Source organism: Strongylocentrotus purpuratus, unplaced genomic scaffold, assembly GCF_000002235.5.
Source record: "Strongylocentrotus purpuratus isolate Spur 01 unplaced genomic scaffold, Spur_5.0 spur5_scaffold_13, whole genome shotgun sequence".
NCBI lineage: Eukaryota > Metazoa > Echinodermata > Echinoidea > Camarodonta > Strongylocentrotidae > Strongylocentrotus > Strongylocentrotus purpuratus.
Genome location: NW_022145598.1, coordinates 19,764,143 through 19,782,325, shown reverse-complemented (window position 1 = coordinate 19,782,325; position 18,183 = coordinate 19,764,143). Strand labels below are relative to the sequence as shown.

Genomic DNA, 18,183 nt, shown 5'->3' with positions numbered 1-18,183 from the left:
ACGAACGCTGGTTTCGTACGGCCTTCTTAAGAAGATCTTACGAAATGGTCTGAAAATCGTTCGTACGGCGTTCGTAGCAGCCCGTAAGGGTATTTGTGACCGAGGCTTAATGTCTACATTCATTCTCATCAGCTTACGAGCCAAACAGTGGGGTGCAATAGTATTAAAAACACTACTAAAGTCCAAGAAAAGCGACCGAGCATAGGTCTTTGTTTTATCCAAATGCTCATATATTTTATGCAAATACACATGAACGTCATCCTTAACACTCCTGTTCGGTCTGTACGCAAATTGAAAAGGATCCATAAATTCTTTAGTTTGTTTCAACAAATATGTCAACATCAATCTCTCAAAAAACTTCATAATATTCGATGTCAAAGCTACAAGGCGAAAATCATTAAGTTCATTTCCCTTTATAATCTTTGAAACTGGAACGATTGAAGATTTTTTCCAAGTATTGGGTACCAAACCAGAATCGAAATCATCAAAAACACTTGCCGTAGAACTGGAGCCAATTACTGGCTACACACCTTTAATGTCCTTTTTGATACACCATCGGGCCCTGTAGCTTTGTTGATTTTCACTCGATTAAGTACTTTCCTGACATTTAATTCAGAGAAGTATACTGTACCATCAACGACATTTGACAAAGTATCTTGGAAGAAAAGAAGAGAAAAAAGAAAGGAGAAGAGAAGAAAAACAGGAGAAGAGAAAAGAAAAGAGAAGAGAAAGAGAAGAAGAGAAAAGAAACTGGGAGAGAGAGAAACAAAAAAGGAGAAAAGAAAAAGAAGAAGGAACAAGGGATTTCAATTTTGCTTCGAGGACTTTACGTCACGGGGGGCGTTTTCGTTTAGTCGTGTATATACGTAACATCCTATATACTGCTGAAGTCTAAAATGATTTATATATATATATTTTGGTGTGAGAGGTCGTAAAATATTTTCTTTACAATTTATTCGTGAACTAATAAACCTCTGCGAACGGCAACATTTTAAAATATTACTATTTAAGGCTGTTCCTTCGATTCGCACACTCCTGATTGGTAAGTAGGTTTATATTATTCTTCTTGCAGATTTGCTGGACAATCATTGCAATTAATGAATCTGACTAGTCATTTATGCTACGCTTTCATGGAAATGTATACTATTAACTAGATCTATTATTTTTAAATTATTTTTAAAATAATTCCATAAATTGGGGTAAAACTAAAATATTCCACCTTTATGAGCGACAGTGTACATCAGTTAAAATACACATGTTATATGTATCAAGATTTCTTTCTATTTGTTCTGTTCATGTTGCTCTCACCTCCCTTTTTGTTCCCTCTTCCTCTCTTTCTTTTTATCCTCTCTCACTCTCTCTCTCTCTCATTGTATCGGTCTCTCTTTCTCTGTTCTCTCTATCTCTCCCTTTTTTATATTTATCTACTTCGTTTCTTCCCTCTCTCTCTGTCTGTCTCTAAAGAGAATTTTAAAGATGATAACATGAGTCCTGGAATTTCGGTTAAAAAATGATCGGATAGCTATCATTACTCTGTATTAATGACTGATTTTAACTAAAAGGTATGGAAGCCAGCCCTCCTCACTCGAAGGTCATTTTATTATGATATTGGTCTACAAACCAGTCCTGGAGTTCTGAGCTATCAAATTGTGTTTCTTCGAACACGAGATGGCGCTGTTTTGAATGTTATTCTTCGGAAAGAGAGAAATCGTCAATGTTGTGTATTAAGTAACGGGCGCAAACATTACTATTGTCTGATTGTGACAAGAGTATTATTCCCTTAACCTAAATGTTTACTTATACTTTCATCAATAAACAGTCATACTTGTTCACAGCTGTATACATACCAGTCTTTAAAAGAACGAAATACCTGTGATTGTGATTAAAAATTTAATATTCGACATCAGCCTAAAATACACTAATGTTTTCCCTCAACCATAAAATGTATGAACTATGAAATACATAGAACATTCAAATACAAGAACTGGCAATTAAGATACATAAAGCTTATGTACGAAAAATAGTGCCACATTCAGTTCAACGTGTTCAAGCCCGTTACCATAATATAAAATATGAAATACATAGTACATTCAAATACAAAATCCGAAAATTAAGATACATAAAGTTATATACGTGATACAGTGCCACATCCAACGTATTTAAGGTCATAACCATACTGTATAAACTATGAAATACATAAAACATTCAAATACAAAAACCGATAATTAAGATACATAGCTTATATACGGCATATGGTGCCACCTTCAGTTTAACGTTCAAAATGTCGTAACCATATAATGTATAAACTTTGAAATTCGTAGAACATTTAAATACAAGAACCGATAATTAAGATACATAGCTTATATACGGCATATAGTGCCACCTTCAGTTTAACGTTCAAAATGTCGTAACCATGTAATGTATAAACTTTGAAATTCATAGAACATTTAAATACAAGAACCGATAATTAAGATACATAGCTTATATACGGCATACAGTGCCACCTACAGTTTAACGTTCAAAATGTCGTAACCATATAATGTATAAACTTTATAATTCATAGAACATTTAAATACAAGAACCGAAAATTAAGATACATAAAGCTTACCTACTGGATAAAGTGCCGCATTCAGTTTAAAGTGCTTAAAGTGATACTCATATAATGTATACACTCATAAAGTCATAGAACATTTAAATACAAGAACCGAAAATTAAGATACATAAAGCTTACCTACTGGATATAGTACCGCATTCAGTTTAAAGTGCTTAAAGTGATACTCATAAATAACGTATACACTCATAAATTCATTGCCGTCCCTCTGCAATATAGAAAAGTTAATTTAAAAAATGTTGCACTGTTCGCTGCTTCTACCTCATTTGTCATATTGTAGTTTAATTTGGAGAGTACATAACATACATGCCTGATTAAACTAGATGTGATGTAAAATAGAAATATCCGCATCCAAGGCCGAATACAAAAAAAATATATTCTAATTTGATATTGATGAATGTCAGTAAAATTACACAGTATCAAGAGTGCGTATTTATTCATCAATGTGTTGAATAACTTATGCCTTCTATGTTATTCATTTTTTAACCATGTAAACTTTATATGTAACAAATATAATGACATATTCATGTATTTTCTAATTGTTTACGGCACTCACGTCACAAGCGTTTGCTAAAGTATTTTCACTGTATAAATTCGAACATGCGACAACTTTTGAAAGTAAATGTTAACTTGAATTGCATTTACTTATTATACTCGGTACCAAGCTCCTCAATAATATTGACCAATTACCTAAATATCAACCATATGGAAAATAGTACTTTCAATAAACAATCTTAAACAATAGACAAGGCTCACAGACCTTTATTTTACTTAAATTTAAACCCGATGATGGGTCTAGGTTATCGTCTAAAATCGGGTTTAACAAATAAAGTGGAATTTGTCTTAGGACAATTTTTTCCTTGTGATTGCTTGTTTGCTTGCTTGTTTGACCTGACTGCTAAAAAAGCTTGTAAATGCTTTAAAATAAGCAACCAAGAGACCGGCGTTTTTAAGTCCTTTTCGAAGGACTTGGTAATGTGAATTAAAACCTTACTACTGCTTTACCACTGACCCATCGCGCCTCCGAAAACGTGATTTTCGACCTAGGGTGGAACTTACGTGAATTTGTATAATACAATCCATAACGTTTCTCTACGAACATAATGATATATTTTGATATGACACTTAAATGTTTAGGTACAATAAAAACAAATCTAAATATTGCCCTTTGGGAGCAATACTCAACAGCATGTAGCAGGGAGGGGGGGGGGGGGGTTATCATTAAAATCCTCTAGCATTTTTCAGAGTTCATCTCTTCACAGAAGTGTTATTTATGACGCCATCTTTAGGTTCTCATAAAATATATAGAGGGGAGTCTGCAGGATCATGTTTGATTCAGCATTGACTGTCTTTACTTTTTTAACAAGACAGAAATTAATAGTAAAAACTGTTATACATTTTAAATATCAATATGTAAAATTACTAAGTGTATAGTATAATAACAAATAACTTTACTAATCGATCTAACTCATTTAAAATTTCTCCCCCTCAATGTATCGTAACCTAGTTTATATTCGTCAGATTTCGTTGACAACATTGTATACTTTTCAACTAATGACATGTCAGTACTGATTCCTGTTTAAAATTTATGCCTTCATTGTCTACACCACTCACTTTATTTGCATATATTATGTACATTTACTAAACTACAAAGGTCCACCGTTATGTGTATGATGTCCCATACATTCTATTTTCACCTTTACTTCATTTACAAGGATAAAAGAAGAAGATGTGAGATGAGTGAGACTGTGAGAGGCATTGAAACGTGTACCTTTTTAGACATCTAAATATTTAATTCAAATGAATTGATCCTCCGATGTCTTTCTTTCTTCTCTGTTTTTCTCCATCTACTGCATTCTCTTTTCTACACTCGATTCCTTATTTAGATGCTATGAACGTATTCACGCATAACTGTGATGGTGACCTAACAGAAAGTCGTCTTTAATTGCAGTTGGCGTTCCCAACAAATGCGTTACTTCCCAGGATTTTGCTTCCTTGTATTTTCTGCAGTATACTTACCGTACGGATCTTTATGTTTACCATGTTGTTCCGATAATGAGAAGAACATAAATGTGGAACTCAATCAACGAATCAAGACATCTAAATTGCGATAGAGTTTGGGATGTTACTTGGGAGAAGCCAGGAGTACGCCTCATCTCTGTATTCGTTCTGACTTTGTATTATTTCCTCAATCGACTTCAGGTCTTTACAAAACCTGTGAAAATGATAGAAAAGCGAAAGAGAGAGAAGGAAAGAGAGTGTAGGAAGGAAGAGGAGAGATAAGAGAAGAAGGAGAGAGAGAGAGAATGAGAGAGAGACATAGAGAGAGAAAGAGAGGGGGTGAGAGATATAGAGAGAGTAAGGAAGAGGAGAGATAAGGGAAGAATAAGAAGAAGAAGAAGAAGAAGAAGAAGAAGAAGAAGAAGAAGAAAAAAGAGATTGAAAAAGGAAAATGAAGGGAAAGAAGAAACATGCACATCAATGAAGATAGTTTTCGATGGTATTACCTGTGATCAACTGAGCTACTTCAGAAAAGCAATGCATTCCTCTGTAAATGAGAAATAAATCAAAGCACTAAAGAAATGGAAAGAAATATCCTGACATTTGTTTATGACAGGAATATGTCTTTAGCGGAAATACGGTAAAAAAATGAGATAAAACAATAATTTAAGGGATAGAGCGACGGGGTAAAAAGAATAATTAATGGGGATTAATGTATTGCGAGGGGACTTAATATACCCTTTCATATTGTAAATCAACACAAAAAACGGGTAAAATTAAATTCTATATTGAAAGGACAAAAATGGTAACACATACTTGATTTTTTTTCCACTATCATTTGTATCACAACTGTTAGTTGAATGACAAATGCTGTTTTGTTTAGAAGAATAAACATGATAAATTAAAGGGAGAAAGGGAGGACGCTGGTGGAGTTAAGTGGGCCGGGAAAGAGGGAGACAAAAAAGGGGTGGATGGTGTTGATAATTATGATGACAATGATGATGAAGATATATGGGGATGATGATGAAGGTGATGATGGTGATGATGATGATGATGATGGCGATGATGATGGTGATGATGATTTTGATGATGATGGTGATGATGGTGATGATGATGAAGGTGATGATGGTGATGATGATGATTTTGATGACGATGATGGCGATGATGATGGTGATTATGGCGATGATGATGATGGAGATGATGATGATGGGGATGATGATGATGATTCACAGCTTTTATATGGCGCCATTTTCCGATTAAATACATTCAAAGGCGAAGGCTCTTCCAATTAAGATACTATTCTTACACTTGCCGAAATATGTATACATTTTTACTCATTAGTTGAAGTGGTTTATACTTCATCAATTTCACAGAAAGAATAGAGGAAAGGGAAGTGAAGGAAGAAAAGCCGATGATAAAAGAGCATAGTCTTCCACCTTTAAACATCCTTGCAAGAATTCGATTGAAATTGATGATTATAAATGAAACTAGAACTGCAATCGTGTTAGAGCGATACGCATGAATTGACGTACGTCCCTGTACGTGATAGAAAAAGGAGCATTAATTTGTCAGAAGTCTATAGCATCTAGGATAGTGGAGATAGATAGGCCGGCCGAAAGAAAGGCCTAAAACATGGCCTTAAACAGACAACATGGAACCTGGAAGGTCAGACAAAAGTGATTTCGGTAAAGGAAGAATCTAGTGACCTTGATGGAATGCTAGAGACTATTTTTTGCCTGCGACGATTGAAAGAAATCGGGATAAAGGAAAGGACCCTGCAAGATAGGGCTCACAACCACAGCGTGCAAACAAATTGGATTTGGGTGTAAGGAGAACACGGCAGGGTGCGTGCTGTGGCACAATTGGCTTTTCATACTAACGTAATCATGCACGGTATAAAATGGCGTTTAAAGTGCTCCCTAGAGAGATTTTCAAAATCCGGCTTTGAGATGCTCTGCGTTTTTCGACCCAGAACATGCTAGTAACATTCCAAGGAGAAAACGATCTGAAAGTGGGCGAAAATTCTTCTTAAAACTGACGTCATAGCCAATGCATATTATAATTAGGCGGAAACCTAGTCGTTCTTGTTCAAATGCGATTTACAAAAAAAAAATCTGTTTAAACATAATCATTCGAAAGGGCATTCCATTGTGGTCAGTTTCATCATGACGTCATCAGAATTTATCAAACTTGGCAGACAGTTGTATGGAGAAGAAGAAGAAGAAGAAGAAGAAGAAGAACGAAAACAAGGCCTTTACGAAAATCGTCCATGCAACAATGCCGGGAATAAATGAAGCTGTTTAGCAGTGTCTAATATAAAACTGATATTTCAAACTTACTTATCCAATGCTCCCAAACTGACTGGATCGAAGAGGTACTGCACTTCGAAGTCTCCCAGTGCACATGTATCATGCATGCTAAGTAGCTTAGTGAAGCTCATGGTCTTCAGTATCTTCTTCTTGTTTGGCAACTTGGCTATCAGGTCCTTCTCCGTGAGAGCAGTCTTATGAAATGAAAACGGAAGTGAAACAGTTTTCTGTCAAAACCCCAAATGCTAGTTCATGTAGTGCAACTACTTTTCAATACTTTTTTGCAATACTTCCAGTCACTCCCTTTTTAACATATTTTAATGTCGTAATTTTGTTTGAGTTCACTTGATTTCAAACCTCTACACCAGACATACTATATATATATAAAGACAGCACATGTATTAACATATGTTTCAGTTTCTGATGATGATCATGAAATAAAGTGATCGAAAATTTGATAACTTGCAAACATGATTCTAATAGTATAATGAGAGATTTCTGTTTAGTCCTGTATGTAGGCATCTTTTGTGGAAACATTGGATTCTTTTTTGGAATTTTCATGTAATTAAAAAGCGAGGGAACTATGTTTTCTTCTTCTCGCAAAGAGTTTATAGGGCGTACACCCGATCTTTAATATATGCCTGTAATACAAAACTTATTTTGTACATACAGATCGTCGGAAAAGGCTGCTTATTAGCATCTGAAGATTATAATTGAACGAAAAAGAACAGGCCCCTGGTTACCTTGTCCTGAGGGGGTTGTCCATTCATCCATCCAGGATAGGCCGGTGGGAAAGCGTAGTTGTCATACTGGCCGAAGTTGACCGAGGCATGAGTAGCGCTGAAGATGAAGATGAAACTGGTCACGACTTCCGAGATCTCCTTCGCTGTTTTGAAGTGACCATCGTTGGGGAGTCCCTGAAAGCGATCGTATTGTAGTTGTTATTGGTTAGTCCTATAATGGCAAACAGCCCATTTTTGTTAACGATATCATAATTGTGTGTGCATGTGTGTGTGTGTGTGCGTGTATTTGTTGTGGTGTGTGGGTGTGTGTATTTGGGTGTGCGTGTCTGCATGGTATGTACAATTGACTTATAAATTATGTTTATGTACTTTAAGTTTACCTTCTTGCCCAGTTATATAAACTGCTAATGAGTTTTTGTTTAATAATGTTTATGTATGAGCAATTAATATTGAAAACGATTATTTATTTATTTATTCAACTGTATGTTGTTCTTGCTTGTATTACATTTGGAGGAATAAAGCAAAATTATTGGGAAAAATGATGGTTAGGTGTGGAATTGTTTATATTTGAAAATAAACATGAACAAAATGATCACCTCGTGATTAGTTGTTCAGCTCCAGTTTTTTGTGTTTGTTTCTCCTCCTTCTGATTCTCTTTTTTCTTCTGTTAATTTTTGTTCATCTTCATTATTATCTTCTCCTTCTTCTTCTTCTTCTTTTTCTTCTTTTTCTTCTACTTTGTCTTATTCTTCTTCTATATGTACATACCTTTATGCCGCCCTTAGCTTCGATGCCATTGGCGCCCTCTCCAACAGTGTCATCATTGCCCTGACTTGCAAGGAATGCGGCCCATTCTTGCAGTTCATAGTCGCCGACGATTTTCCCTGGAGAATCTGGAGGAACAATAGTAGAATGACACTTTTTCACGTATGTCACAAACATACATGCAGTATTGCGAGAACGCATGCGTTATCAACAATTACAAAGCGTTTAAAACAATACATTTCTTTTTGGGAATATCTAAAGGCTTTGAACGAATCAAGAATTAAGTAATCGAAAGCATGCACAGACAGCAAAGTTTGAAAAACAAATTTTACCAAACGGAGCTTTAGCTCTTTGCCTTTTTAGTTAAGTTGATACAGTCATGTTAACTAAAACATTACAGCTCTGTATTTCTCGTTTTGCGATTTTCCTGCTTTTTAACTGTTATGATGTGAATTTCCTTATATCCCTTTATATTCAAATTTCCTATAAGAGAGCTTCTTTTTGTTGCACGTGGTTGTGCTTCAATTAATGTAAATTTCACGAACGTACCATAATAATGATCCACTATGTGTTTGACATATCTGGATATCGCCCCGTGTATTCGCTTGGCATCATCGCGATAGTAGTACTTTGGTAGCACACTGGGATCTGCCACACCCCTGTTCTCAAGATCAGCATGAAGGGAGCCCTCTACGTCGAGTCACCAGGTTGCCCATCGACGTTTGATTATCTCGGACAATCCAGTGCTTCCGCATGTCATGATGTCACTCAGTAAGCCATGTGCTCCTAGCAAAGGTCCCATACCGATCCTATAAACAATAAAGAAGCAATCATGATTAATATGGTGAAGAAAACGATATTGTTGATGCTCTCTGACACCTGCATTAATCACCAAATCCCTAGTTTATCAATATAAGAACTGTTAAGTTTTTATGATTTTTCTTGATGCCAATGCGCTTGACCGATTTCTTTTTTATAATGTCTTTCTTATGGTTTCTCAGTTCTAGCATGAAATTGTTTAGTTACATTGTCTATCAATTAACAGTAGTCCCTCGTTCCTCGTGATTAGGGCAGGCGGTTATTAGATTATTTAGAGGTATTATAGTAGTGGTTTTGTCTGATAAAGCTGGCAGAAGAGTTACTTAAAATGACGAGCATAATGTCCGTAGATTTTTAAATTGGCCTAAAGTAATGACCTGAATTTCTTTCAAACAAGCAGGCTAATAACAAAAGAAATTGCCAAAAGAAAACTGTCTGAAACAGGGGGTTGTCCCCTTCCCCCCGCCCAACGACGTCAGTGCTTGCGCTTCTTACTTGTTAATTGCAAGAAGGTAGAGAAAGTGCGGAGCTAGAAGCCGAAAGATCGGATGAGACGGAGACAGACAACGATTGGTTGCTATGACGACAATTTCCCCGATGAGATGAGTGAAGCCCAAATGAGAGGATGCTTCATGGATAGAAGCATCTGCTAAGTTGAAATAGCACTTGGCCATCATCCACGTGTATTCCGGGTCAGTTGGATAGAACACCTTGTTAAAGATGAAAATAAAATTAAGATGTTCGTCTTTTAAACATAATAGTATTTTATATCCTTTAGTTTCCGTTTGTATAATCCGATTTAATGTGTCAATTCTTGCGATTTACTCTGATTAGTACAGGATGAAATTGTTATATGTCTGTATTCGTTGCTATACTTGGATTTTGCAGTAAGAATACAAGTGAAGTTGGGTTCTGGTCATGGGATTGCATTGTGAAAGGAAGAAAATGGGAAAGGTTGATGATGATGATAAACATTATTTACTCGAGTTGAACATATTTTTAAACAAGTAATATGTACCGGATTGGTTGGAGCTGGATGTTGAAAGAGCTGTATGGCGATCGGCATCAAGTTATCTTCACCATTGACGAAGAATAGTGCAATAGGAGCACACTGAAATCAAAACAAACAAGGTCATAGTTCAATAACAACAAAGGGGTATTACAGCTGGATTCAAAGCTAAGGGCTTGTCTTTGAAGAAGGTTCGGAGCCGCCAACACCATTAACTGCGCATTATGATATTTCAAAATCAATAATCGCCTCTGTCTACCTAGGCGGCTTGGAAACTAAGACATTAACACAAAACCAAAAGCACCATAAACAAAACCCAAGCACTAAAAACAACAAAGCAAAAGCACACAACTGCACTCCGGAGCGTGCAGGTATAATACATTTGTTATAGTACGTTTTCTGCACTCCAATGCAAATAGATGTTTCAGTGCAGTCCACTGAATGTAACGTGACCCGGTTTGAACCGCTCAGATAACAGAACATTCTTGGAAGTTGTATAAATCTATCTTTCCCTGTCCCATGGTCTGGAAGCCATTGGCGGGACAGTGACATGGGTTTTGAGAAAAGGGTTTTCCCTAACTTTTTAAAGCTGTTCTAGTTAGATGTTCTCTTCTCATTATTAAAGAGAAAGACTGAAAAGCAAGTAGAAACAATCAAAAGATAAATAAGAGCAAACTTGAATGTTTTGAGATTGCTACAAATTTAAGAATATTGTACACCCAGAAGCGCACACACATACACCCCAATCCACCACACCATCACATTACCCCTAAACAAATCTAGATTGCTTACCAAAACCCCCTCCTTGCAAGGCAGATCCTTGACCAGCTCATGGTTAACTATGAAGAGTCGCTTCTCATTGATTACCTTATCGATCGTCGATCCATTCAGAAGAGATTCCAACTGCTTGGCATCAACTGCGAAACTAGACAATTAGAATAATCCATCAAGGTTAAAGAGGAGGTTCATTCATATTTATTATATTACTTTTGTGCAATTTGGTGAAGATTACTCATTATTTATCTTATCGGCTAAAGAATATTCTCATTTCAATAAGCTTTTATTGAAGAATGTTTGGTGAAGTTAGAATAAATTGTATAAACATGTCTTTTTAGGAACGGCACATTTGTTTTCATACAAGCTTCTTTAAACTGTAATTATCAAAAAAAGATACTGCTTGTGTTTATCTTAAACGAAATGATAAATAAATATTGGTTGATTTCATAAAGGCGTATATTTGTTTGTTGTTGTTGTTGTTGTTTCGTTTTGTTGTTGAAAGAATGAACTATGGATTAGCTGAAAAAGGCAGATCAGTTGAGTGCAAATAATTTCTTAACCCCAAATTGCAATAATCATTTTGGTATGAATATTGACAAACAGATACTGAAGGTGGTTTACTTCTCAGGTATTTGAGTACAAAGTCGGATCATGGCTGGGTTGCACCCGGTTAGTCGTTGGTTGGCGAAATGCTGATCCGATTTCCAATGATAAAACCCCTGTCATGAAGGGGGAATAACAAGAACAGGCAATCGAGCACGTTTATGAATACAGATAACTTTAATAATACATGTAATAATAATACTTAGAAGGAGAAGAAAAAAAAAGATTAAAAAGTAAGACGCGATGAAATAATAACTGTGCGATCATGGGCATTTGGATCGGATTTCCTGCTTATTTCTCGTTATAAAACATATAATTAGTGTTTTAAGGCTCGTGCGTTATGTGATATGCATGGCATTTTGCGAAGTCATAATGAGCCAGATAATGACCACGACAAATCTCGTCCATTATCCTATTGTGATTTAACGTGTGTGCATTGCATATTTACTTATGCTATACGGTACGGTCATCTGGGTACTTTTGGGCAATGCTTTTTCTATTCGACACAGAAATCTTCATACATAATAATGGTATTCTTTATTATCATATCTATTCTCACAACTCTTCTGCTCAATATTGTTACTATTATTATTATTATTATCATTATTAACATTATCATCATCATAATCATAATTTGCTGTTGTCGTTGTTATTTTTCGCATCATTATGATTATTTACACCACCATCTTCATCATCATCATTATCATCATCACCATCATCATCATCATCTCCATCATGATCGTCATCATAACCATCACCATCTTCACCATTATTATCCTCACCATTATTATCCTCACCATTATCATCTCCATCATAATCACCATCATTACCATCACTATCATCACCAACACCATCATCATCATAATCATCATCATCATCATTACATCAACACGTTCTTACCTCTGGTACTGGTAGTAATGGCGGGCGGTACAGTTTCTCTATATCCTCAAGGGTTTCACACTTCCCTGTTGACCATTCCAACCAAGCAGACTTGGCAATCAGTTTGAACACCTCCGTCTCAATGTCCCACTGTAAATAATAATACTACTAATAATAGTGTAAACTTATAGAGCGCACACACCGTCCAGGGACGCTCAAGGCACTATATTCAGATTCAGCTTTAGTTTTATTATATCGTTTATATTTCACCTTTCTATATTCCAGAATTTAGCAATGAGTTCACAAAATAAATGGTACTAACAAATATCAATTCAATTAAAATGGACTAGACCAGACAGTAAGTAAGATATATCAATTTGTTTCATGCTGTAAATTGAAAATAGTGAAGTAAGAAGAAGATTGAAATAGGGAGGGGCCTACAGTGAAACCCATGCTTGTGAGTTACACTCCACACAGGATTGTTTATTTTGTAAAAGTCATTACAAAAAGAGGGAACGAGCATTATAAATGCCAATCACAGTTACCGAATTCACATTCGAAGGCCCTATTGAATAATAATTTCAGATATGATTAAAAATCATAACAATTGACACAAATCTGGTGAAATGTCTGGTCAAATATTACAATTATTCAGAGTTTGTGTTTCAAAGCCGTATAAAACAGTAATTAGTAATTTATCAAATCCGATTTATTTTTCATGTCTAACATTGGGGAAACTGGACCTCTTTAACCAAATTCTAGCTCCACCAGACAACGCTGATGGCTACATATAACTGATGTCATCCTTAATGACGATGCCTTTGCTCAATATCCAAAGTCAGTAGGGCCTACTGCCACTCTGGAAATTTACGAGCAGATTTTAAAATAGTATATTCAATGTTACGTTCGATCACGACATTTAATATTCCTTTTATTCAAAATTATGTATATAATGTCAAGATAATATGTTACACTTTTCATTAGGGCTGTCATAACTATATTAATTTTTCCCACGAACACCAGGAATGGACTAAAGCAGGACATATAGTGCACCGTTCCCATAAACTTGGAAAATATTATCTCTTTTCATGAAATAATTGTGACAGTATGAATTATTTTTGAGAGATGATGTTCCTCTTTAACTTTACTGATCAATGAAGATCAATACAATCAATAATCAATACAAGAAATATCAATTAAGTCCTGTGACTTGATTTATCAATAACAAATCGTATCATAAGAGGTATACGATGAGAAATAAAGAAAATTGGTCAACTCTATGGGCAACAGTGCCTACACCCACACGCACACAGTCATCACAAAATTACCTTGTATCTAAAGGAGAACGCTTCACCATAAGGAATATGGCGAACCTAAAAAGAAACAAAACAGAAGAAGATCATTCAGTATTCCCTATCTCTTATCTCAGTTATCTGTGGGAATTTACTAACCGGTCAGGTAAGTGCACATCTCAGAGGGACAGACCTATTTACTCGTGTTTCCCATTTATACTTGTGTCTCTCCGGAACACCTTGTCTTGTATTTCGACAAACTATGTTATATTTTACGTTACTACATAAATAGATGTTAGTGTAATTGTTATAATCGATCAAAATTAGGAGAGGTTATTGGATAATATCTGCACAGAGCTGGCTGCATAAGTGTGTAGTTAAAACAGATATCTGCTCAGGCACCAATAAAAGGCGTTAGTTCTGCGAGGTGCATGGATTTTAAATATTGATGTAATTTGTATCATTGCATCAGAGAAAGTAGACACCACGAACAAGGTTATCGAAATTTCCCACTTGGAAACATTCAGAGTAACGATTACTATAAATGTTATAATGGTTAAATACCGCCCCACTTCATACGCAGATGAAGAGCTCTCTGAACACATTTGTGACGTCACTCAAGCGACAAAATTAGCGTATTAAAGTAGACCATGTCCCATCATCGATGCACACATATTTAGTGCTTGTTTCGTCGTCCCCTCTTCACTTATTTGTCTTACTTCACCGGTGTCAGTGTAATATTTTGATCCGTTACTTAGTCTGAATTTTGGACTTCTTTTTTTTTAAAGAAGAAAATGTCCGAAAGACGCCATTGTACATACAGCTGCAAACACCAACACAATAAGTCATGTGCATCGTTCTGAACGGAAACAAACACCGTCTATTATATTATTCGGGGGGCTTTTATATTCGAAAGTGGGCTGATATTTCCACTAATTATTATTTCTCTATTTTTTCAATCCATGAATGATTCTAAGCAAAGGATTATATTTATCGGTATCATCATCATTTCTCTTTTAAAATAATATGAAATACATTTGATTTTAGAATGAACAAATTCTAATTATTGAGCAATAATTGTACTGAAAGTATGTTTATTAGTTACAGGATGTTGTCTGTTTACGCAGGGTCGGTTCCTAATGTGACGTCATCTAAACGGCTATATTTCCTGGCGAAGCGCTCGTATATCTCAGGGGGGCGTTTCACAAAGCCTTTTTTTCCGTGACAAATAACAGAATTCAGTGACAAATCTGCTGATAACCAATCAGAAGCAAGGATTTCAGTAGCTTATAACACAAATTGTCATGTGTCACTGATGACAAGTTTTGTGAAACGCCCCAGATCCTGACAGGTGCTTTTATTTGTGTCAATTTTCTAATGTCCGATACGCAGTTGACTAAAAAGTTGATACTATATTCATATATGTAAGCTCTCTGGTTTATATTGATACATTATTGGCAATATGTGTGCTTTTGGATAGGGGGTGGGGAGGGCCGGGTACGACTGATATATCAAACTACTAAAGGGATAGAAAATGGAGAATGAATACCGATCACGAAAATAATATTGACCCTTTTTCATATTTTGGCTGTTTTGATATACTGTACTTAGCTAAATTGTGTATCGTGATCAAATATATACTAAAATCATAGACTAAATACTTGTTTTATTATCCGACTACATTTTAGCTTTAGCTTTGTTTTATTATTTTTCGCACAATTTTATTATTTATTAAGATGTCTATTGCTTCATAATGTATTATAATTGTTATACAGAGACTACCCTGTATAGAGAACACAGAATAATAAATATATAAATAAATTCATTAATGAATAGATAAATAATTTTTATAATTTTCCTAGCACAAAAATATGTTAGATACCGGCCCCTGGTAACTGTTACGGGATTACGAAGGAGGGAATCCCCTTTGCATACATTATAATTTGCTTGGTCTACCAACCTTAGAGTTGCCAAGAGAGGCTTTTGTTCTAGAAGCATGCATACAATAAGTGAACAGGTCTATTGCCGGGGGGGGGGGGGCAGTTATTTTGGGGATAGTCATAGTTGTCCTAGACCGAGAGTCTAAGTCTACATGATTTTGGAATTTATTTGGAAAAATATGGAGCCCGGGAAAGCAGTTTCACAGTTTCCTAAATTAAATGGGAGGTGTATAAACGACTTTTCAACTGTTTGGATTCATTCTTCCGTTAGTTACTAGTTGTCGAATCGACTTAGGAGCTATAGAGCCAGTAAGTAATATTTTAATTTCAGACCTTTGTACCGAAGGTCGTACGTTTTATGCTGCGCAAAGATTCAATCAGTATAATTTTGGCCATTACAAGAAGTGGGTTATTGATGTAGACAAATGCTCATGTACCCTTTACAGCTCATTTTATGTATGTTATTACCAAAGAAGAAAAAAGGCCAGTCAGTCACTCAATAGTGTCTGACAGTGAAGTCTAGCAAGTAAACGGGTTTCCTTGCATAATTTGAATATTAGGACACTGCTAACGTTCACATTTCACAGATAGGACATACATTACATATTCAAAATTCCTGCAAAGTTCTACAGAATTTGATGTTGGCTGTAAAAGGGACATAGTATCTCTAAAGGGTAACGTTGTTCTGATGACAGAAATGGTGTTAAGGTGATAATTTCAATGTTAGATGTACAATTAAAGATAATCTGAAAGTTTTAGTGAAAACAGACCATTATGAATGATAACAATTTCGAAAAACTGATATGATCGATTCCTTAATTCTCCCAACTATATTATTACATTATAGGTGAATGTAAATGAACTGGCTTCATATACAAGACAATAAAGTGTTGAACGATTTTTTTTAAAAGCCTGCCTTATGTCTGTCATGAAAAAACGGTTGGGAAAATTCAAAAATGGTTGGGAGAATTTACTGTTTAAGGCTGTTGCACAGTGACGCCTTCAAAGAAAAACATAAATATCGTTGTGGTTTGAGAATTTAATACTACACATTTAATTATGCCTTACCAGGAGATTGGCCCGGTTCCGAAAAGTATCTAGGCAATAAATGGGATTATTTACACGTTGAGAAAAATGGAGGTTTAAACCTCACTTTTTCGCGTATACATGTAGTATATGTGAACGCGCCTTATGTTAACTTTAAATTACCATGTGGTCATAAAACATTATGGCTGGAGGGTTAGTACAGTAGAAGGAATATAAGAAGTAACATTTCATACAAAAATTACGCAGAGTTTCCAATGTTACCGAGTCACTAAAACGCTGAAATCGGAAATTTACCCACCCCGAGATGAACATGTCTAAATGTTTTCCTACTTGAAGCCACCATACACAACTTTTGCGGCTGGGCTTTTGGAGGCGGTTTACCTCGTCATATCTAATCGAGCCTTAATAATGATAAATTAATTACTATTCTTACCATGATCATACCCGTTTTCTCGCTCTTGTATGTGTCATAGAAGATTTCCTTTTTCTTCAGCTCTGTTCGTCGTTGTTCCGAGTTAGCGTCCTCCTGCGGTAACGAGGTGTCATACTCCTTCAGTTTTAGCGTCGATCCCGCCCAAACGCAGCGATTGACGGGAAACATGAAAACCTCATCGCTGTTGACTTTCGCCAACTTAACGTAGTCGCACAACCACCTGCCATGACGCAGCCACTTGTTCTCCCGTTGAAGCTCGATGTAGAGTGGGTCCCCAAATTTTTGATCCTCGATCACGAATTTAAAGTCTTTTGTTTGGCCTATTTCTAACTCATCAATCGCTATCTTGATATGGTGAGACTTGACCTGTTTCTTGTTATAGAATCGAATGAACACGTCTTCTTCAAGAAGCATAGGTCTATCTCGGTCACCAGTTTTTAAGGTCAAGGAGTACTCGGTACCTTTAGTGGTCGCCATGGGGAATTTCTTCGAGATCGGCTCAGATTTTAGCTCGTTTCTGTTCCACCAATGCAACTTCTATCTCTTGAAGAAAACAGCTTGCTTGCCACGACGACTGCTCTTGCAGAGTGTTGTACCGCAATGATTATGATGGTCTTTATCTCATTTATGATATCTTTATACTAACTATTAGATTCGCTCTTTCGTTGTGATCATGGTGATGATGACGATGATTGGGCAAAAGGTTTTCAGGACGCGAACTGGATTGACCAATGAGAAGACAGCTTTGGCGAGTTCAACAAGTGGTACACGATATCGCTCCAATGAAAACTTACGGGGTGGAGCTTCCAAATGCTCCCAATTAGAAGTAACCTAGCCCTCTAACAAAAAACAGTCTTTAAAAAAAGGCAAACAAACGCCCACAGTGAGTATTCAAGAGAAGTCACGTGAACCAGCAGGAGTCCCGGGAGTTAAATTAAAGTGAGTATATCCTGGC

At 36.0% G+C, this 18,183-nt stretch overlaps 1 protein-coding gene across 1 annotated transcript; it reads right to left on the bottom strand.

The window, feature by feature from the left end:
• Positions 1-6,947: 6,947 nt before the first annotated feature.
• On the bottom strand, positions 6,948-17,705 carry LOC763828 (allene oxide synthase-lipoxygenase protein-like). Its single transcript, XM_011682353.2, has 11 exons — positions 17,229-17,705; positions 13,845-13,889; positions 12,538-12,666; positions 11,656-11,753; positions 11,050-11,182; positions 10,267-10,359; positions 9,744-9,958; positions 9,150-9,238; positions 8,433-8,548; positions 7,665-7,838; positions 6,948-7,115 (listed from the first exon to the last, which is right to left on the bottom strand). Exons 1-11 carry the CDS (start codon positions 17,703-17,705, stop codon positions 6,948-6,950), a joined length of 1,737 nt encoding a protein of 578 aa, XP_011680655.2.
• Positions 17,706-18,183: the final 478 nt, after the last annotated feature.